General features: G+C 37.8%; 1 protein-coding gene across 2 annotated transcripts in view; it reads right to left on the reverse strand.

Annotated features, from left to right (window-relative positions):
• Positions 1-23,889, reverse strand: part of LOC108990281 — a 655,370-nt gene that overhangs the window by 623,577 nt on the left and 7,904 nt on the right. For both annotated transcript variants that reach the window (XM_035691899.1, XM_018964201.2), the window contains exons 3-6: positions 10,941-11,392; positions 6,489-7,007; positions 6,197-6,346; positions 5,796-5,906 (exon numbers count right to left, since the gene is read on the reverse strand). In XM_035691899.1, the coding sequence (XP_035547792.1) occupies positions 5,796-5,906; positions 6,197-6,346; positions 6,489-7,007; positions 10,941-11,385 (1,225 nt within the window). In that variant the 5' untranslated portion in view covers positions 11,386-11,392. The remainder of the gene's footprint in view (positions 1-5,795; positions 5,907-6,196; positions 6,347-6,488; positions 7,008-10,940; positions 11,393-23,889) is intronic.

The raw sequence follows: 23,889 nt of genomic DNA on the forward strand, positions 1-23,889 counted from the left end.
ATTGTCTTCCCCGATGGAAGTTACTATGACTGCGGTGGCGGTTAGGGCAGGTAATGGAGGTGTGGTGCATGAAACTACCTCTAAGGGTTTGGATAAAACTGTCCTGCCTTTTACGGCGACTTCAAAGGGGAAGGGTAGTTTGATTGAAGAGACAGAGGCATTGGCCGTGATGGCGGTTGGGGAGCAATTTACGGCCTCGATTGTCAAGGGGAAATCAGTTATTAGGAGATTACTGAATGAAAACTGTTGAAGATGTTAAAAGGGTGGGAATAGAAGGAGGGGAGGGATGCAAAACGCTGTCGTCTGGTGTTTCATTGACTGAAAGGTTAAGCACTCCATTTGGTGATGGGCCTAACCGAAAGGGTGTTAAAGTGGCAATGAGCTGTGAGGTAAGCCCAAGACCTGATGGGCTGACTAGTCGTAAAGTGAGGAGGCTTTTGTTTCTTTGCAATGATAGTGATTCTTCTTCTGGAAGCTACCAACGGCCTTCAATTTCCTGAAAGAGAAAGGTTCCTAAACGAGATGAGGTTGCTAGAGCAAAGGTTAAGAAGCGTGGTGGCTCTATACATGTAGTACCAGTTGTTGTGGATGAGAGTGCCAAAGATATATCGGTGGTGGCTGTTGATCAGCACTACCGACAATAATGAAAATCATATCTTGGAATGTCCGTGGGCTTGGGAACCCACAAGGCATTCATACCCTCTGCGATTTAGTGAAGAGGGAAGTTCCCGACGTGCTATTTCTTAAGGAAACAAGGTTGAAAGCATGTGAATTTGAGGTAATCAAGTTTAAGTTGGGTTTTGCTAATTGTTTAGTTGTGGATTGTTGTGGTAGGAAGGGCGGCTTGGCTTTATTGTGGGGAAGGGATGTTCCCCTTAGCATTCTTAATTATTCTGTCTTTCATATTCATGCTGTTATGAATGAAGTGGGGCGAGCTTCTTGGTTTTTAACGGGGATCTATGGGTCTTCAAAGGCTAGTACTCGATATAGAACTTGGGCTTTATTGAGATCTTTATGTTATCGCCAAAGGGAGGCATGGATGGTTCTGGGCAATTTCAATGAACTTTTACACCACCATGAGAAATGTGGGGGTATGCCTAGACATGAGGGTCAAATTTTTGCTTTTAGGGAGTGTGTTGATGTGTGTTCTCTACGGGATTTGGGGTTTCAAGGGAACAAATTCACTAAGTGTAACCATAGGGAGGGTTCTTATTGCATTAGTGAGAGACTTGATAGGGTTCTTGCGAATATTCAATGGTGGGGTTTGTTTCCTACTGCAACTATTATTCATGGTCTAGTTTCCTACTCAAACCATGTTCTAATTTGGATTCAAACAGATGAATGTGTAGGTTCTGGTTGCCCTAAAAAATTGTTTAGATTTGAGGATATGTGGGTGGGGGAGAAGGCTTGTGATGATATTATCAAAACTATTTGGAGGAGGGGTGTGGATGATGATTCCATGCTAAATGTTTTGGGTCTTATTCAGCAGTGTGGTGATCACTTGAATAATTGGAATAGGAATTCTTTTGGTAATGTTCAAAAGCAATTATCTGTGGCTAGACAAAAGTTGGAAAGTCTGAATGAGATTGATCCAGTAGGGGAGTGCAGTGCTGATCATAAAGAGGCTAGAGAGGAAGTGCATAAGTGGTTGGAAAGGGATGAATTGATGTGGAGGCAACGGTCTAAAGCTTTGTGGTTAAAGGAAGGTGATAAATACTCTTAAGTATTTTCATATGAAGGCTTCACAGAGAAGGAAGAAAAATCAGTTATTGAAGATTTAGGACTCGCTTGGGAATTGGCAATATGGTGAGCAGCGAGATAGTACCATCTTAAGCTACTTTGAAGACTTGTATTCTACTTCAGATCCGAGAGTTTCAACTGATTTTTTGGATTCTCTTTCTAGTAGAGTCACTAGTTCTATGAATGAGTCACTTTCACAGTGTTATACTGAAGCATAAGTATCTTGTGCCTTATCTCAGATGCACCCTTCAAAAGATCCTGGTCCTGATGGCATGTCAGCAAATTTCTATCAGAAATATTGGGCTGTTATTGGAGATTCAGTGACTAAAGCAGTGTTGATAGCCTTGAATAGTGGTGAGTCCCCAGCTTCTCTAAATCATATGTACATTTCCCTTATTCCTAAAAAGAGTAACCCTGCTGTTGTTTCTGATTATAGACCCATTAGTCTTTGTAATGTGGTCTATAAATTGATAGCAAAGGTTGTTGCTAATAGATTAAAATCTGTGTTGCCTTATATTATTGGAGATACTTAAAGTGCTTTTGTCCTGGGCCATCAAATAATAGATAATCTTCTTATTGCATATGAGTTGATACATTTTTTAAAACATAAGAAGAAGGGGAAACAAGGGTTTATGTCTACAAAGTTGGATATGAATAAAGCATACAATAGGGTTGAATGGAAGTTTATTAGTACTGTGATGACTGTATTGAGATTTTAGCAATCTTTTATAGAAATCATTATGTTTTGTGTGAAATCAATTTATATTCAGTGCTGATACTGAAGGGCTTACAGTTTTGTTACAAGAAGTAGGGGCACGAAAGGAGATCTCTGGTGTTAAAATATGTATGGGACCCCTAATATTAACCACCTGTTATTTGCAGATGACAATTTCATTTTTTGCAAGGCCTAGGTAGCTGAAAATAGGAGGGTTCAGGTTGTTTTAGAAGCTTATGAGGGGGTTTCTGGGTAGCCGATAAATAGGGAAAAACAGCTATGGTTTTTAGCACCAATGTCCCTAGGGAGTTGCAAGTGGAGATTAAATTGGTGTGGGGTAATGGTGAGATACAACAATATGAAAAGTATCTTGGCTTGCCTCCAATTGTAGGAAGATCTAAAACCACAGCTTTTCAGGGTATTAAGCAAAAAGTCTGGCAAAAACTTTAGACTTGGAAGGAAATCTTATTGTCTCAGAGTGGTAAGGAAGTGTTATTGAAAGCTGTAGCATTGTCTATTCCATCTTTTTCAATGAATTGTTTCCTATTACCCTCTAACTTTTGCTCTGAGTTAGAGAGTTTAATAGCAAAATTCTAGTGGGGTCAAAAAGCAGATGAAAGAAGGATTCATTGGGTTAGTTGGAGAAGTATATGTTACAGCAAGGTGAGAGGGGGAATGGGCTTCAAGGATTTAAGGAATTTTAATCTTGCTCTTCTTGCAAAGCCGGGTTGGAGGTTATTACAGGATGAGAATTTCTTGATTCATAAATTGTTAAAGGCTAGATATTTCTCTAAATCTAGTTTTTTGGATGCTAATTTGGGATTTTGCCCATCTTATACAAGGAGGAGCATTTGGGAGGCTAAAAAGTGGTTATTGGAAGGCTATAGATGGCATATTAGGGATGGTAAATCAGCACATTTATGGATTGAACAATGGTTGTCTGGATATAGTTCTTTGGTTCAGGAAGATGCTTTAGTTGTTCAGAATAGCGAGGAGTTAGTGGCTTCTATTATTGATAAGTCAACAGGGTAGTGGAACATAGAAAAAATTAGAACTCTCTTCAATCCAAGAGTTGTATATGAAATGCTTAAAGTGGTTATCTCTCTTGGCAGCATAGCAAACAAATGGACTTGGAAGTATGAGAGGAATGATCAGTTTTCTGTTAGAAGCGGCATATTTGTTCTCAGCAAAGGGTTTTCTATGCATAATCATCAGACATGAGTAGACAACCAAGGGTGTGGAACATGCGGGTTCCTAACAAGATTCGAGTGTTTGCCTGGCATGTTTGTAGAGAGGGTCTTCCAACTAAGACTAATCTGGTTCGGAAACAAGTAATTGACAATGGGGAATGTTGTTTATGTTCTAATTCTCAAGAAGATTTGCATCATGCTTTACTTAGTTGCTCACATATTAAAGCGTATTGGCAAGAGCTCTTGCCTTCTATTTTTATTTATACTGGGTATAAAGTGTTTGATATAGTACTAAAATTGATAGGAGGGGAGAAGGACAGTTTAGAGTTATTCTTGTCTTGCATGGGGTTTCTGGTATAGGAGAAATAAATGGGAGTTTGAGCAGGTTAGAGTTAGCCCTAGGCATGTGATTAGTCATGCTATGGGTCTTATGCACAGTTATAAAGCAATGAAAGTTAAGGATCAGATGCAGCTTCGAGCTCACTATAGTTGGAAACCACCACCAAAGGCAAGTCTGAAGCTTAATACTGATGGTGCGATGTTCATGGATTTTCAAAAAGCTGGAATTGGAGTTAGTTTGCGAGATGACTATGGACAGGTATTGATGGCAGCTAGTAAAGTTGAATTTGAAGTAGAACATCTTGAAGTGATTGTGCTCCTAGCAGTCCTACGGAGTCTACAACTGTGTTCTACAATGGGTATCTCTAATATTATTGTTGAAAGTGATTGCTTGCTATTGATACGATCTCTTCAACAAAATAGTATGATGGACTCTCTTTTAGGTGCTCTGAAGTTTACAAACTGAAGGAGTGTTTTCACTCTTGTATCTTTAATCATGTGTATAGGGAGGGAATATGACAGCTCATAAGCTTGTTCGTTATGCTTGGTGTGTTGAGAGTATTCAAATGTGGTGGGATTATATTCCAGACTTCATTTCTCGAGCCCTTTGGCTTGATAATTGTCTGTAATTGTTATCTCTAATGAATTTGATGATTTCTTAAATAAAAAAAAATGGATTTTTGAAACCTTATTTTGTAAGTAAGTTTATTTGCTTCCATGGTATATTGAGAGAAACTTATAATTAAGTTCATCGTTGTGTTCCAAATTTGGTATTCTTAAGAAATGACAATTGCTGATACTATTTTTTCATATAGTTTTCAAGTCCAATTAATGAAATGGATCATGTCGGCCATACTTCATGCTTCCTCTTCAAATCAATCTCTTCAACAAGTCACATTGTCCCAATCTTTATTGCCACACTTCTCGACCATGTCGTTCCTAGTAGGGACGTAGCACCTCGCCTTAATTGCCAGCTTGCCTAACTATCTCAACCTTCACGTGGGCCAAATTGACTTCTTGGGCTGCTTTTTGGGTAATTGGAAATTGGGCTCCATGGGCACAACGACCCATTTACCATATAGTTAGCCCCAAATTTCACTCCTTATTTACTTAAGGAGCATGCGTGAATTTCAAACGTCACCAACAACAAACGGGCCATTTTTTGTAATGAGAATCTTGGTTGCATTTATAGTACGAGAAATGATAGTTACAATCAAGAGTATATAAGTGTCGTATAATCATTTTGAAAAAAATAAATAAATACATGATCCAAATAAAATAATAATAAACTTTTAATAGTGGAGCCCACTCTTTTTTAAAATGACTATACGACACTTGCGCACTTCACGACTGTATATAGCATTACTCTTACGGTATTATCAAGCATCATGGGCATGTTCATCCTTCCTACTAGGCCCTGTCACCTCGATTATTAACTATTGGGCAAATGGGCCGTGGGGGCCCATGGAGCCGAAGGTCCAACTACAGAATAGGTTGCCCAAGAGGTCGGCCCCAACGGACTAATACTGAAAGATTCAAGAGAACGACGATTGGCTAATACGGAGCAAAGATTAATGCCGATTGCCCAAGCCATAAAAGCCTTGCAACGTCAAAATGCGAAAATGAAGTGCAACTCAGAGGAGTGGAATTAGCTGGGTGAGGGTGAAATGAGTAATTTTAGGTCCGTTCGACAATGCATGAGTATTTAAGCTATGCTAGTTAACACCACAAGATCAGAGAAATGAATCTGTACGTGCAAAATATGATCCTTATTGCAAGTGAAAACCTAGCTTAACTACGTACGTACGTACCTGATGATAATCTGTTAGTTTTTACTGCATCGCTTTGGCATCCCACATCTTTTTGAATTATCAAATGAACTTCATTGGTAGTCGTACCATTTGCCAATTGAATGTGTATACCTTTCAGATCATATAAATGTCAATGAATCGCAAAATTAATAATTATCAAATGCTTAAGCGAACTACGTCAGGCACGTGTATATATATATATATATACATCTTGCAGCATTTAATTAAAAAAGTAACAGAAATAGAAGAAGCAGGATTTCAGAATTTTAAGGGAACTTTAGTACTCGAAATAACGTGATATATATTCCGCGTTGCATGTAATCCTTGTAAGAATAGAACTTAAATTCATGATCCATCATTATAATACAGAGTAACAGAAAGAAGAGTGGGCGTATACTCACAAGAGGAGATCCATCGTTTCCAAAACACGAGACGATGTCCACTTGGGAATGCGTACTTCGCAGAAGCCAATGCGTATAAAGGGCTGAAGCTATAGTTGTCCGGAGCAAGAACCAAACGTGGACAGCGCCGGATTAGATCCAAAGCAATATCTGTACGTTGTGTTGTGCCCGTACGTGTACATAAAACAATAATTAAAAAAAAAAACCCAGATAGAATTAATAATTGTAGTGGAGATGATATACATATATATATATATATAGTTTGACGAAGATCAAGTTGTTACGTACGTACCTAAAGCTCTGGTATATATAGCTTCGCTACAAAGTGTTGAACCGCTCCTGCCCTTTTCTGGAATTAGATCTTCAAGCGGAGTGAGAGAATAAAGATACCGAGCTATTTTTATATATCCATTTGAAAGAGCCCAAACAACTGGAAGCATATGGAACCCATTGGGGCTAGCTCTTCCCATGCTGACCAACTTTTTGTTCTTTCTAAGCATGCACTCAACCATCTTGTACTGTCCAGTAGATGTTGCATTCAGTAGAGCTGTGTTACCGAAATTATCTTGTACTTCCAAGTCATCTTCCGACATTTCCTCCACCAACGCTTCCACTATATGGACATGTCCCGCCTCAACAGACAAGTGAAGAGCAGTCTTGCCCAAAGTAGTAATTTTTGCGGTCAATGAATTGGGTTGGAGCTTAAGGAATTCTTTTGCAGAATTCCAATCACCACTTTGCAAAGCCTTGTGTAGTGGCGCATACCCCATATAGTAGTCCGCGTTCCAAGTATTAATTATGTTTTGCCTCCCTGCGCCAAGTTTTCCTTGTTTTCTTATAATAAAATGAAATGAAACGAAACGAAACGAAACTATTTATTCGTTTTGGGCAGCTAGATGCATGTCAGAGTTGAGTATAAATATATGATATGTGAGTCACAAAAATTGCTTGAATATCATATGAATTTTCAATCAACGATCAAACGTGCAATGAGTTGTTTGTCAGGAGGTGTAGCAAATAAGCTCGCAACAAACGGAGAATTATTAATTAACGGAGAATTATTAATTAATAACCTACGTCTTTAAAATTGTGTAATATTCTCATCCGGTCACAATGTGTTGTCATTCAAATCATTTATTTAAATTCTGATTTATTTCAAGACTACATTTGTATTTTGCACATATTCGGTTCATATATAGTGAATTTCTCTTCTAGACTATGGTCGCAGGCTTCATTAATGTCAAACCACGCAAGTATCATTCTCATTTTTTTTTTTCACAACTTCATTCATTTTCTCTTATTAACGGTAGTTCAACACTGTCACCACCAAGATTCGATCATCTGATTACCATTGACTTTTGGGTTTGAAAGTCAACATCAATGGTTGACGTCTTCTGCGAGATTAAGGCTATGTTTGGGTACCAAAAGTTCCTCAACACTTTCCAAATATTTTCGTACTTTTGAAAATACTTCACATGCCAAACAACTTAAAATACTTTCAATGGGACCCACAAACCTACTTCAATCTCTACTCATAACTATTCACAAACATTCTATAATACTTATCACTATTACATATAAATAAAAAATAAAATTACTATAATATTTATCACTATTAAATATAAATAAAATAAAATCACTATAATATATAAATAAAAAATAAAATCACTATAATATATATAAATAAAAAATATTTATCACTATTATATATAAATAAAAAATAAAATCGCTATAATATATAAATAAAAAACAAAATCACTATAATATATAAATAAAAAATAAAATCACTATAATATTTATAACTATTAAATATAAATAAAAAATAAAATCATTATAATATATGAATAAAAAATAAAATCACTATAATATATAAATAAAAAATAAAATCACTATAATATATAAATAAAAAATAAAATCACTATAATATATAAATAAAAAATAAAATCACTATAATATTTATCACTATTAAATATAAATAAATCACTATAATATATAAATAAAAAATAAAATCACTATAATAAAATAACTATAATATATAAATAAAAAATATTTATCACTATTATATATAAATAAAAAATAAAATCACTAAAATATATAAATAAAAAATAAAATGACTATAATATTTATCACTATTAAATATAAATAAAAAATAAAATCATTATAATATTTATCACTATTATATATAAATTAAAAATAAAATCATTATAATATTTATCATTATTATATATAAAAGTAAAATAAAATCACTACAATATTTATTAATATTAAAAAATCACTATAATAAAATCATTATAATATTTATTTTTAAAAATCAAATCACTATAATATTTATGGGACCCACATATTTTTCAACTACCTACTCAAAAGTCAACAACTCAACATACTTCACACATCCAAACAACTCAAAATACTCTCAATGGGACCCATAAACTCACTCAAATCTCTACTCATAACTATTCACAAACATTCTCAACACTTCTCAACACTTTTCAACACCCAAACGTACCCTAAGTTGTTCACCTCTGAGAAATGGTCGCATGATCCCGAAGAAATATAAAAAGAAATGAAGAGCCAAGTCCTCTCATGAATCTCTTCATGTCTTTGTTTATTTCAATTTGCCCTAGAACATACCGTCTTTGTTTAGAAATTATAACAACTAATCCTAAACCCATGGGAAAGCTTATCTAAAGAACTCTGCTGGTCCAAGACCATTGGAGTAACTCGGATCACATGAGGCAGCAAGGGACGTGGAGTACAGTGCTCGCATGCCGAGCTCGCCTTTCTGGCATGCATGGTAAGCTCCTTGCTTACGTGAGCTCTCACATCTACCCACATGGTGAGCTCCCCATTTCAAGGGATCAGCTCCTCCCATCTCCTAATGACATGCCAACAAGAGAAGTGAGTGCACACTTGCACCCGCCTAGGCCGTCAAGACCAATACATACGCAGATCCGAACCATAGTGCTATCTTGTTATGGCACAAAACATTCAAGTATTCGACATTCGCACGTTTTTCACAACTCTCATTAACAAAGTATTAAATTGCATTCCTATTGATTACCTATTGACATGCCTATTGCATACCTAATTAATTTGTTAAATATTTTAGCATCAAACATTAATATTAGGATCTTCGATCTGAACCACAATATCCAATACAATTGTACGAGTTAAAAAAACATACCTCTCTCCATTTTAACTTGACGAAGAGTTAACCTAACTATGAGAGAATGATTATCAACCTAACAACTTTTCATTTGAGTTTCTCCTAATAGCTAGGGCACAATTATGTTATAGGGGAGAACTATTAACCATCTCAGTACTTGAATAGATTTCTTGGCCATCATCGAAACCCTAGTTGTGCTTTTATCCCATTATAACTCATTAAATAACTGATTTGATTTGGGCTAGTACAAATGTATTGAGATATGGGCATGTGGAACATCTAATTAGAATAAAGCTCTTATATTCTCCCATTTTGCCCATATACACCCATAAAACAATATTTTGCTTTAGCTAGAATGAAGATTCTATTGGCTTATTACAAGAGAATAACCATACTATTCACGTTCAATTTCAGAAGACATTCTTAGCCCAAAATGCATAGTATGAATTCATTATATCAATGTTAAATTAGCTAACAATGCAAGCCAAGGTGGTCATTTGTTATATAACCAATAAAATCATCATCTTTAGTAGGGATTACTTAGGCTAATGATATAATGGCTTATGTTGAAATTCATGTCCATTTCAAACATTATCTTGTCATCATTCATACATACCATTCAATGTATATATAAAGTGGAAAGAAAAAAACAACCATAATAGATATCCTCAAGTGTCCAAAAAAGGTTTAATATATACAATGGATGTGGCCAAACAACCAATATTTATGGATTGGTGTTTTAAAATTCCGGAATTATAAGTGATTCCATGGAAGATGAGTAACCTTGTGGTGGAATAGTACCTTTGTGGTACGTTGTGCTTGGGCCACTATAAACTTGAGGAACCCAGGGGACTAAATTAGATTGGGTTGCATATAGGCCCATGTATTTCGATTCTTTTTTACCTATGGTTTTGATTATAAAATTTTGTTATTTAAGTTGGTTAAACATTGGTATGGTTTGATTTTGTTATCTAGGTTGTAATTCTACTACTTTTTTGTTATGTGGTTTAGATAGTACACTGTAAAATATCGGGTAAGCAATGCTCCTATGCTTTTGCCCAAAAATTGGTCTTTCTTGTATACACACTCGGCACGCCTAGTTTAAAAGGGAAAGATTTTACTCGAAGGGACCTCCACGAGCCAATCTTTGAGGACATCCTCAAGCCTATCTTAGAGGCTTCTAGCCAATCTCGATGGTCCCCTCGAGTATATCACATTCACCTATAGTAATCCTACATGCCTCCATGGCTTATGCTTCTATTTTATATCTTGAACTTGTTTAGAATAGATCAGTAAACAACAAAGAAAACTTCTCTTTGCTTTTAGTTCCATTAATAGTAACAAGAAAATTGCTCCTAAAAGGTAATCACAAAATCTTGCTTTCACAGTAGAATTTAATCATATTTGCCAAGACTTTGCACAAACAACAATAAACAATAAAATAAAAAGAAGAAAACATCTCGTTCAATAATGGGCATGTCATCATTTTGTCTTCCTTGTCCCTAATTGTAATCTTATGGTTTCTTTTTTTTTTTTTGGTTCAATAATGTTAATATAGCTTGAGAGAGAGACAAAGACCTGGGTTGTTTGAGGAGCTTCCTATTTCAACCTTTTGATAAGGTGCAATCATTGATCCATCCTCGTGAACATTGTTGGATAGGATATTCAACGCGTTTCCCTGCTCAGCCACTGGGTTATAACTAGCTCCTTTTGATGGTGGTTGGTGCACTAATTTAGGCAACATATCCCAAACAGTTTTAGCAGAACTGATATCATTGATCTGAGACTGTATTTCCACCCCACATGAAATCTGAATTGCATGCAAAGCTGCAGCATTCTTCTTCCTCCAAGCTTTGAATTCCACTGCATCATCTTCTAGTTTTGGAGGTTTTGTCGTTGTTTCGAAAATATCCCAAAGATCTTGAGCCAAGAGATAGTTTTTAATGCAAGCACTCCAATTCGGGTAATTGTCATTTCTAAGAACCTCAAGAACAATTGTGCTTGAGAGCATACTTGTAGCCATGTTCAATCTGTCGAAATCAAGAAATATATATACAATTAGATGAAACTTGAAAGATATATAGACATCATGACACACTTTTCAATTTCCTGTTATGGATATAAATAAGTAAATTTATCTCTTCCCTTTGACTTAAGTCTTTCAAGACAAGGATTTTCACATGCATGGTATTTGAATAGAATTCCTGAATTTGAACCTTTGCCTTTCAATTCATTCTAAATAAATATTTCATATGTTGGGAGAGTTTGACCCGCATGTGAAATAGAGTATTAATCATATGTATTTTTATCACCATGTCAGTGCTAAATGCTACTAAAAGATGATAGAAAATGGTAAACAACGTTGGCCTGATCTTCATCTATTGTATTTCAATTTATATAAAGAGGACCTATGTTCTTATTACTTCATATTTGACCTCTTCCTTACAAAGAGGACCTATATAAAGAAGAAGAAAACAAACCCCAAACCCCGTCTTGGATGAGAATCAAGGAAACATATCACAAAATCTATGAAACACTCTTTGATGATATATTTTTTATGTCTACTAGTAATGTCGACCGTAGTTATTATTTACTATTATTTCCTATAATAACATCAAGAGAAAACAAATGTGTGGATGTGGACATAGTTTTAGGGTTACGAGGATTTTAATGGTTACTCAAATAAAGGTTAACTAAATATTTCAGGTTTTAATTGCAAGTACGTGCTTAAGTAGAAATTTACATAAGTTACATGCCTATTTTATAGGTTGAGGAATGATATTCGTTTGGCACTGTTGTGGGAAAATTTAGAGAATGTGTAAAATTAAGGTAAGCAGTGCTCCTACGGTAAATTTTGCCAAAAACTAATTGAGATTAATTTTTGTAAAAAACTTGCATATTTTGTTAGGAAAACTATCTTGATTATTTGTTGCACTAGTCTTTATATTTGAACATTGAAATGTGACATTTTATAATGACTTGATGTAGACATGAATAATTTTCGTACTATATTTCTCTATGTCATAAAATGTGAATATGAAATCTGAAACATTGACCCGATTCTATGATATTATTTGTTTAGTATCCTATTTATGTTATTGCATTGTATTTGAAACCCCTAAGGTATAATATTTTGTTTTGTCTGATTTCTAGCCCCGCCACGAGATATAATAGTGATCTCTCATTTCTTGCCTCGCCAAGGGATATAATAGTGGATTCCAACCCTACCATGGGAAATAATAGTGGCCTCTATTTTGAGTGCAATTGCTTTGGTGATTTGGTGATTTATGTTCTCCTTTGCTATCTGCAAAATGCACAAACCTGCCATGGGGAAAACATGGTCTCTGTTTTGAGTGCACTTACTTTGGTGACAACATAGGGATTTATATTCTACCAAGCTAACGACAGATATGTACAATCCTACCATGGGAGTAAATATCTATTTCGAGTGCACTCATTTTGGTGACAAAACATTTATTTACATTTTGTTTGGCTATCCGCAAATATGCACAACCCTGTCATGGGAGTAAGCATGGACTTTGTTTTTGTTTTTTATGTTGTTTAGTGTGCTTGTGTGTAAGGTCTTTTGTATATATTATTTGACAAATAAATATTTCAAAAATATCACTGCTATTGTTTTTGAGAATTTTTTGTTTCTGCATTATGTAGCTAGCTCACGTTTACACACTACTATAAGTTTGCTGCCTACTAATTCTGGACTCACCTTTTGTCCACTATTTTTTCAGATACTTGGTGGTTATAACAATTGGAATAGATAACACATGATAGGATTATAAGAGAAAGGTGGTATAAGTGGGTTAGTATGAGTTCAAAGATTTTTTTACAATGTTTAGTTTATTCTATTTGGAAGAATTTTTAACCATTTGACTATGGAGGATAATTATATCTAAGTTTTATATTTTATGGATTTCATGTTAAAAGGTACGCCTCGATTATGCATGGGGCATGACAAAATATATACGAATAACATGGTAAAGTAACATTACCCTTATAAAACTCCTTCCATAAACTCAAAACTATCATATTAAAGTTTGGTGACTTTCTTCCCGATAACAAATGAAAAACATAAAAAATAGAATAATAGTTAGATCACTTCAGAGAAACGATAATGAGAAAAAAATCGGATTGAAGTTGTTGGACTTCACTCATGTTACCTAGAATGTGTAATGGTCTAACAAGAAATACGTTAAGAATTAAGGAGTTATTGTAATGTCTCAAATTTCATTGGTATGAGATGGTGGTGAATGAAGTGTCGTTTACCTGGGTAGAAGAAGTTCTTACAACTCTAATTATGATCTTGATTAATTCTTTGGAATATAGCGCATTATACTGTGGTCCTATTAAAAATGGCACTTATTTTTTATTGGAAACACTTTTAATTGAAGACTTTGCAAGAGTGCCACTAGAGAAAGGAGAATCTCTAATGCATAATTCATGATTCGAGTCGTCATCAGTAAGGAATTCCCAACCATCACTCGAGATGAAGAAAAATTTCCTTAGCCAATCCTTGGTGTGGGAATACTTAGGCTTTAACTAAACTATTTTATTGTGAGACCTAAAACTACAAAGGTTCCTATCCAAGCATCTAAATCCATGAAGAGAAAGGAACTCATGAGACGTGAGATTGAGATATTCATCACCCGTACGCTCCAACACTTGCCACCAAAGAACGCAACAAGCCGTTAAAATCCTCCCGGTATTAGGCACCAATTGGGCCGAGGCAAATCCCAAGACATCTAACACATCACTAATAGGTCATACAAAGGGCAAATGAAGCCCCATCACAAACATGACCACATACAGGGCAACAAAAACGGCCATACCTCTCATGTTGGCGGCGTCGTGGCTCTGATCAGGCAATTCTAAAGCCACCGTATCCGGGATGTTGAAGTTGTCCCTCGCGGCGTCTAGTTTGTGATAGGAAATGATTGAGGACCACTAATGACCCTAAGAAATCGAGCGAGGAGCATTTTCCCCTTCCCTTATAGGATTAGTATTGGCTCCTTCCGGACGAACAGGGGAATCGCGAGGTCGTAAAGAACCTGCCCTAGGAGAGGAAGCCATAGGATGGCTCTTAGAGGAAGCCATAGACTTGCAGAGAACGCTAAGAGAGAGAGTGCGAAGAAAACAGAGTGGTCAAGAGAAGAAAGGAGAGAATCAAAAGAGGAGAAGTGGAAAAGAGAGAGTGAGAAGACTATAAATACAAAAGGCAAACACGAAATGACGTTCTGACAAAGGGGCACAAATGACAGAAAACCCAGATAATAAAGCAGCGCTATAATTTCAAGTCTCGTAACACTGAGCATGATGTGACTTCGCTGGTTAATTGGAAGGGGCTTAATAGCACTCTGAAGCCTATTAGGCCACTTCACAGGCCTGGGCTACAACTTAGGTTAATAACCCCACTTCCTGAGAGCCCAATACATCCCAACCATTGAAAGAATAACCGATTGAAAGTCTCTCGCACAAGGAGAGCTACCTAGTCATTTCGATTTGATTAACTCTCCATCCCAAGACTTGAACTTCAAATAGCAGATAAGCCCAGTATCGCATGGTAACAGAAATCTCAGGGGCTCTATATATACATATCACCCAGGTATGTGAATATCATGTTATTCATTTGTCTAAAAAATGAGATTCTTATTGTGATCACTGACTTAGGTATCAGAGGCGTTCCCCAAAACCTCCAAGCCACTCGACACTTTGGTTGCAGGTGATTGTGTGTGTGAAGTTGTGAAACACGTCTATAGCTGATATGATCAATTCTTAATCAAAGTGATCAATAGACGAACATATTAACTAGTCATACTAAAGATAAATATATGAATTATGCACAAAATATATATGCATGATATGGTAAAGTAACACAATCTTTGAAAAACTCTGATAGAAACCTAAATTGTTGGACTAAAGTTTGGTGACCTTTTTGCAAATAACAAATGAAAAATAAAAATCACTCTAATCAATTTGATTAAAATAATAAATTAACATAACTTTACATGAGACTCGGTTGGATAGAAGCCGAAAGCCCAACCTTAGAAGACGCCTAGCCCTTAGACACAAAAACAATGTCGTTTTATGCTCATTAGGCTATGTTTCGATGTTGAGGTGATCTCAAATTATCTGTGAATAGTAATGCAAAAGTAGTGAATAGTTTGTGAACAATAGTGAACTGTTTGTAAATAATAGTGAATAGAGTAGTGAAGTAGACCAAACACGGTCTAAAATTATTTTATTTCCCTTTTCCCTCTACCCCGATGTCTGTCTCTCTCATTTCCCCTCTTGCGCAGCCCCCTCGACTGCTCCCTCCCACTCTTTCTGATTCTCAATCTTCCTCTCCTTTCTTTGCCCCTCTCTCTAGCTCACTTTGTCCTCTCCTCTCCTCTTTCTCTCTCTCTCTCTCTCTCTCTCTCTCTCTTATGATCATGAGAGTTAAAGGTTTATCCAAATTAGTATCCAACAGTCCTAGAGCTTTTGGATCGATAGTTGAGTCTTTAACAATTGGTATCAGAGTATAGATCACGTCACGAGTTCGCCGTGGACTTTGAAATTGGAAGCGTGGTGAAATGTTATGATCGTGAGGGTTAAAATTTTAAGCAAATTAATATCCAATAATTCTAGGCCTTTTGGATCAATAGTTGGATCTTTAACAATAATTATACGATGCCATAAATGAAATAATGGTACAACTTGTCATAAATTTAGGCCACCTCGATGTTGTCATAAATTCACTCATTGTCTTCCCTCATCATAATGCTTCTAATTCATACAAGACTCTAATCAAACCCACGTACTGGACAATAACTTCCACTAACTCCACTCCACTCCCACTCATTGTCTTTCCATCCATCACTCTCTCTCTCTCTCTATAGTTTGATCTCCGTCACTCTGTCTCTTTCTGTCTCTGTCTCTCTGTCTCTCTAACTCTCCCCCTCGCTTAGTCCGTTGGTGACCCCTTCTCCCTCTTCTTACCCCTCAACCTGAAACCCCGTACGAATTCAGGCCACTCTTGCACCGAGACCCACTTCTTACCCACTTTCCTTCGACGTACCGGTAGTCCCCAACCCATTCAAGCCTCCCCTCACAACGGCGCACCAATCCTATGTTGGTCTCTGGTTTTGGAGGCTGAGTTCATGTGGTAGGTCTCTCCTTGTGCCCTGTGTTATCCTCTGTGTAGTGTTGAAGATGGGTTGTTTTCATTGCGGGTTGGTTGGACGTGTTTATGTGGAACCCATGCATCGTTGCCACTGCCCGCACTGCTCTCTCTCTCTCTCTCTCTCTCTCTCTTTAAGAAACAAAGGTCACATGTTCAAGAGTGACCTCCTCCCAATTTTATTAAAAGCCCTCACTTGTGACGGAGGAATACAGTGAAAACAAAACAATATAATTAAACGAAACCAATAGCCGAAAACAAGACCAACAACATAAATAAACCACTAGCAATTATGGCCTAAAACTATACAGCCCAGCCTTGTCAATCCGAACAATACCCCTCAATAACATAGGAAATGGACCTCCCTTCCTCACCTTGTCTTGCAAGAAAATAAGCCGCTTGATTCCCTTCCCGAAATTGATGACTCACCATGAAGTTTAACACCATGTAGCACTTTGAGTAAATCGTCCCAAAAATCCCACAAATACCATAACGAACATCGGCCTTGAATTAGCCAATCCACAACCGATTTAGAGTCACTCTCAATAATCGCGTTGAACAAATTAAGCGATTTACACAAAACAACACCTTCTCTAATGGCTCTTAATTCAGCTTCATTATTGGTACCGAAACCAAAATGAGTAGAAAAAACCCCCAAGACCTCTTCGAAAACATCCCTTATCACTCCCCCACCTCTGCTGCTCCCCGAGTTCCCACGGCAACTCCTGTCACAGTTTAATTTGACCCAGCCATCAGAGGGTCTTTACCATGCAACTAGACGATGTCTACAGATGTTTTGGACTCGCTGAGTCAAACCCAAATTACAAAGAATTTGTCCATCATGCGAAGACAGAGGACTTGATGCCACAAGATCACCTGCAATCATAAGGACCCAATACTTCACCGAACACCAAACATTCTCAACTGAATCAAGTACCCCTTCCATACGCACCCTACACCTCCTTGTCGATAACATCCAAGTTATCAAACATGGAGGAAGACCTATCAGCATCCCTTTGAAAGTGGACCTTTTTGCACAACGAAACCATGTCGACAATCTTGCCCACCAAGTTGTCAGCCGCACATGAGGGAGCCCTAATTCTGAACTTGATTTGTCCCATACACGGAGTGCAAACTCACCCCCACTCAATACATGATCAATGGATTCCACGCCTTTAGCATTGCAGCAATCGCAACATGACGCCATGAAACACCTCTGCTCTGCACCCTCTCATCCACCACTAAGGCTTGAAATCTAGCTTTCCAAACACACACATAAACTTGTTTGGGAAGCAATTTGTTCCATATCCATTCATACCATAATAATGGTTCCGCTCTCAGCCGAACCACTTCCCAAGCACTAGCCGAAGAGAAGACCCCATCCTTGCAAGGTTTCCAAATAAAGACATCGGACCCTACTCTTCAAACCGAAATACTTTGAAAAATCGCCTCTATAGTTTCCACTCCCACTAGATCCACCAATCGATCATACTCCCATGAATTATTATACCAACAATCCTTTAACTACAGCAACTTATTTTGAATGTTGTCAACTTGAGCTGAGAGAGGACCTGAGGCAAGCCATCTATCAAACTAGAAAGAAACATTTCCACCTCTCACCAAAACTTGCATGTTCTCCATGACTTCCGGTAAAACCGATAGAATAGATTTCCAAAATCTAGATCCCAATGAGTTGGGAGAGGCTAGAACAATATATCCTGATTTCAAGTATTTAGCACAGAAAAAATCAGAGCATAGATTCTCCATCGACATAATCCTCCAAGCAAACTTCATATGCAGTGACTGTTGAGTTTCTAATAGGTCCCTCAGCCCCAAACCTCCCTCTGACGTTGGTTTGCACAACCTCGGCCAAGCTCACCATTTCATCCTTTGATTACCATTGACATCTCCACAGAAGAAGCTAGATAAAATGGAATTGATCTTGTGAATAATAACCAATGGCACTTTAAGAACCGAGAGGGAATGTATAGCCATACTCGAGAGAACATGGAGCAATAAAATCAGCCGACCTCCTTGTGATAAAATTTTTCCTTTCCATCCCGCCACCTTATTACAGATTTTAGACACAAGAGGTTCCAATGTGCGTGCCGTAAGCCTCCCCACAACAAGTGGTACCCCCAAGTAATTCACAAGGAAACTTCCTTCCTTAACACCCGTCATTCTCATCAACGCCCGCATACGAGTAGGATTTATAAACTTGGAAGGATAGAAAGCATATTTGTCTTTATTAATACCATGACCTGACCATCTTTCATAAATTGCCAATGTCTCCATGAGTCTCTTCAACGATCTTCTTCCTCCATTTACAAAAATTAAGAGATCTCATTCGCATACAATAAATGGGATATCAAAGGCGCTCCAACCGGATGAAAAAATCTATCAATCCCTCCCTTTTCAAAATTCTTCCTAAGCAATCTTGATAACACTTCCTCCATCACTATAAATAAATAAGGAGAGAGAGGATGTCCTTGCCGTAACCCCCGAGACAGTTGAAAAAACCCTTCGAAAGTTCCGTTCATCCTGACTGAAAACCAAGGAGACTTAACACACTCCCCAATTAAGCTGCAAAAATTTTCAGAAAAACCAAACGCCTTGAACACCGCCAAAAGAAAACTCCAATCCACCTGGTCATACGCCTTTGCCATATCAAGTTTTATCATTACATTACCACCCATTGATTTCTTATTCAAAGAATGCACCATTTCTTGAGCCAGTGTGATATTTTCAAAAATACTATGCCCTGAAACAAAAGCACCTTGCTCATGTGAAACCAACTTATGTAAAAGCCCCGTCATCCTCTTAACAAGGATCTTCGAAAAGATCTTATAAGCCACCGAACAAAGACTAATAGGGCGGAATTTATCAAAACTTTTTGGATCTTGCACTTTAGGAATAAGAACAATAAAGGAGGCAGAATAGAACTTGGGCAACGACGAACCTCGAAAAAAATCTGTAGCCACTTCCACTAAATCTTTTTTAACGATATCCCAATATATAATAAAGAAAGCCGAGCCAAAACCATCAGGCCCCGGACTACTATTCTTAGGGATGGAAAAAAATGCATCTCTAACCTCCTCTTCCGATGGTTCCTTGCAAAGCTTATCATCCTCATCATCCGTAATAATACTTGAATCAACGATGCTAAGTCCGTAGATTCAACACTTGGTTGTTTTGTAAGAAAGCCTTTAAAATACTCCATGGCACCCAAGTGAACCTCTTCCGGATTGGCTAGCACACTCCCATTGGCAAAAGTCATTTTTGAAACATTGCTTTGTTTTTGGCGTTGGTTGATCACCTAGTGAAAATAAGTTGAATTCTGATCTCCATCAACCAACCACTTCTTCTTAGCAATCTGGCCCAGTCTCATAGCTTCTCTTCGTTCCCACGTTCCTAAATCAATTTTGGATACCAAATAATCAGCTTCAACATCCTGTGCGTACCCCTCATGCAGTTGATACTCCAAAGACTCTACCCTCTCTTGCAGTTCTTTAATCATAAAATCCACCCAACCTAATAGCTTTATTCCAAGCCCTTAAAGCTACTTTATCTGTTTAAGTCTTGCCGCCAGTTTCGAAAGACCAGAATTACCGTTCGGATTATTCCATGCCTTTTCAACGCAAGCCAAAAATTCCACATAGGAACATGACATGTTTTGGAACCGAAAAGGAGAAGGGCCATAGGACGCCGACTACCTATCTAAAAACACCACCATAGGATAGTGATCGGAAGTCCTCCTCCCCAAATACTCCAATTGAGCATGCAAAAAAAGAGTAGAAAATCTGCTATTAATTACCGCCCTGTCCAGCCTTACCCAACTTCTTGATTGCCCCTCATGCCCATTACACCAAGACATTTTTCTCCCTTCATGAGAAAGCTCAAAGAGACCACACCGATCTAGGCAACCATTAAAATCAACCATAGAAGATAAAGGCTTGGGATTACCCCCGAGCCTCTCGTTATCACTATGAATAGCGTTAAAATCCCCTACCACAATCCACAGAACATCGTTAACTTGAACGTCCTCCAGCTCTATCCATAATTTCCTTCGTTCAGCTTGAGAACATTTTGCATAAACAAACGTAACTAGAAACTTATAACTCTTCGCTTTGAACCACCCAGTAATCATTTGAGCACACCCGGTAATCATTTGAGCAGACTTACACACAACATCAAAAGCATTAGCATCTCTCCACAAAACCCAAAGCTTTCCACCTTTAGCTTCAGAACATAAAAAATTAGTCGACAAACACCTTCTCAGCAGGGACATTCATGACTCCCCAGCAAAAGGTTCAGAGATAGCCACCAACGCAGGATTATTCTTTTTAACTAAACTCTTCAACCTTCCTATAGAACTGCCCAACCCCCTCACATTCCAAAACAAAATTGTGTCAATCATAGATTAAGTTTTTGTGGACGGGAATGAAACCATTGTGATTTTTTAACTGTCATCCTTTCCAGACCAGTGGACTGACCAGATAACCTATGGGGATCCACATCCGAGTCATAAATCTTCGCCTTACCTAGTTGCAAATTACGATCCTCCATCTCTTTATCTGAAGAGTATATAGGTTCAACAGCACTCAAAACTTGTATAGTAGCAGTATTACACACCTCCTCGGAATTAACACACACCAGAGGACTACTTGTCTCTACTGTGTCTTTCACTGCCGTAATCAACTCTACTTCCCCCTTATCTGTATTACCTTTCGAAGTAGTACCCGGATCCTCATCACACCATATCTCCTCACACTCCTCGTACTATCAACACTTGTCACTCCCCCACCAGGTAGCCCTGCCTCATTTTCTTTTACTATTTCCTCCGACTCCAAATTCCCATGTAAAACATTTAGTGGTTCACTACTTACAGGGACTAGAGGGCCACACGAAATCACGTTCTGCTCAGATTCAGAAATAATTTTTTCATCCCCCCCACATCCACATCGGTTACTCCTTCCACATTCAGCATATCCTTTTCCTTTGTAACGTTCTGACTTTCAACCACCCCTTTTGCAGATTTCAATTGCCATATCTTCCAAGTTTTCTGTTTTGTCTCTACTTTTGTCCTCTTCCCTGCCTGACAAATAACAAATGTATGTCCTTGTCTAAAACATTTCTAACAATAGACACCAAGTTTTTCATACGTCGCTTCCTGCCAAATCACCTTTGATTGGGAGAAAACAATTGGAAAACCCAGCACTGGCTCCTTTATCAGATCTATCTCCACACAAATGTGGGCTCCCGACACCCTAGTTCGATTTAGAGTCGCATTATTAGTCCCTAGAAAATGACCAAAACAAGTTGCCAAAATCTGTAGACAGTATTTCCTGTACAAATGCATAGGCAAACCTGGGAGATAAATCCATTGATTAGCCAACGGAGACTCCTTCTTTAGATCAAAATCTTTTGTCCATCTAAACAACCGAAAAGAGAAACCTCCTAGAGTTCTACCCTCACGTGCCCATCCATGCACAAAGTCACGTTCATTTTTCATCAGGATCAAAACATGCAGTTCATCCATAAAGCTTATCGTTGGAATCTCCAACAACCCCCACGTCTTCACCACTGCAAGTATAATATCATCAATCAACGGTCGGGATCTCATAAATTTCATGACTAAAGCAAACCGAAAATCTTCCACTGCCTTTGCCATCTCTGGTTCTGTGAAAATACAGCCAAGCTCCCCCCATCAATGTCCACTGGAAATCTCATAGAAACCTTGAAATTAGTGGACTCCACCGAACGAGACATTGCCTGGGCATAAGAAACCTCCCCCGTACCACCCTGAACATCTGCCCCCACCAATGGCACAACCAGAGGGGTAATGTTCACCGTCATGGGTGAACCCTAGCACAATCGGAAACGAAAAAATCACCAAAATGGGAAACTCCGTAAATCATGAAATCGCCTCTAGGGAAACGTTGATGTATTTTCCCTAGCTTATTTATTCAGAAAAGATATGGATCACTATTGTTGAGCCCTCCTCGCACTGCTCTCACAACCACAATTTTAACCTATTTAAACTAACATCCTTTTGGACTAGCTTTCTCTTGTTGCTCCCTCTCGGTCATTTTTCCTATTGTATTATTGTTTTTTATGTATATTTTGACCCTTTTCACCATTGTAGGAGGGTAGATCCACTTCATTTTTCCAACCACCATCAACCATGCACTCCACCACACCCCGCCACTTGCAACAACTTTTTTCTCGATTAACTTGATGAATGTTGGGTTAATTTAATCGACTTCCAAGTCACACTCATTACCCGTTTGTGAGAGATTGAATGCTTCTTTTTTGAGGATCAAGGAGTAGAATCCCATTAATCACCTCAGCACAGATTGTTTCTCAGCCCATCTTCTTTCCTTAGGATCCTCCTTCAGCAAGAAAAGACATCTTCATGGTGGCCTCCCTCTCAACTACGAGTTAAGAAATTTTTAGACCGGAAGCACTAATCTATTTTCCTTTTGTAACCTCAGACTTTGTTGGATAAAATTATTTTTTTTTATAAGTAAATGATATTATTAATAAGGATAGGCTAGCCTAAGTACACAAGATGGTATACAAGAGATGAGACCTATCTAGGTTGTAGTAGTGGAAACAAGAAAATCATGTAAATTTAGGCCATTAAAATCTATAGCTATGGCCCATAGAAATAAAGCACAAAAAAATAAAGATTGAAGCTTCTCTAGTGTCCACTTCTTATCTTCAAATGTCCGATCTTTACGATCTCGCCATATGCACCACATAATGCAGATAGAGACCATCTTCCACATGACTTTGATTTGTGGAGCACCTCTCAGAAGTGTCCAGTTGGCCAATAACTCAATCGCTATGGTAGGCATTACCCAATTTAACTCTACTCAGCTGAACACTTCAATCCCCAAGGCTTTAACTGTCTTGCAATGTAGTAAGAGATGATCTAATGTCTCGTCAACTTTCTTGCACATACAACACTAATCTAGAATAACGACCTGGCGCTTCCTCAGATTATCGATGGTCAAAATCTTACCCAAGGCAACTATCCAAGTAAAGAATAGTGCTTTGGGGGGCATCCTATTCCTCCAAAGTCTTCTCTATGGGAATTGAGTATTCGGTAAATGTGTAAGGGACTTATAGAAGGATCGAACTGAGAAAGCACCCTTACTTGCAAGTGTCCACCACAGCTTATCGGCTCGTAGTACATTCAATTTCACGAAATACACTAGGCTGAGAAAAGCCTCAAAATTGTCTACTTCCCAATCTTGGGCCGCTCTACTGAAGGTGATTCTCTATTAGACTTGTTTCCCCCGATTTAACCATGAGGTCCGCCATTGAAGCTTCTTGCTTACATGCCAC

Source organism: Juglans regia, chromosome 7 (genome assembly GCF_001411555.2).
Source record: "Juglans regia cultivar Chandler chromosome 7, Walnut 2.0, whole genome shotgun sequence".
In the NCBI taxonomy this organism is placed as follows: Eukaryota; Viridiplantae; Streptophyta; class Magnoliopsida; order Fagales; family Juglandaceae; genus Juglans; species Juglans regia.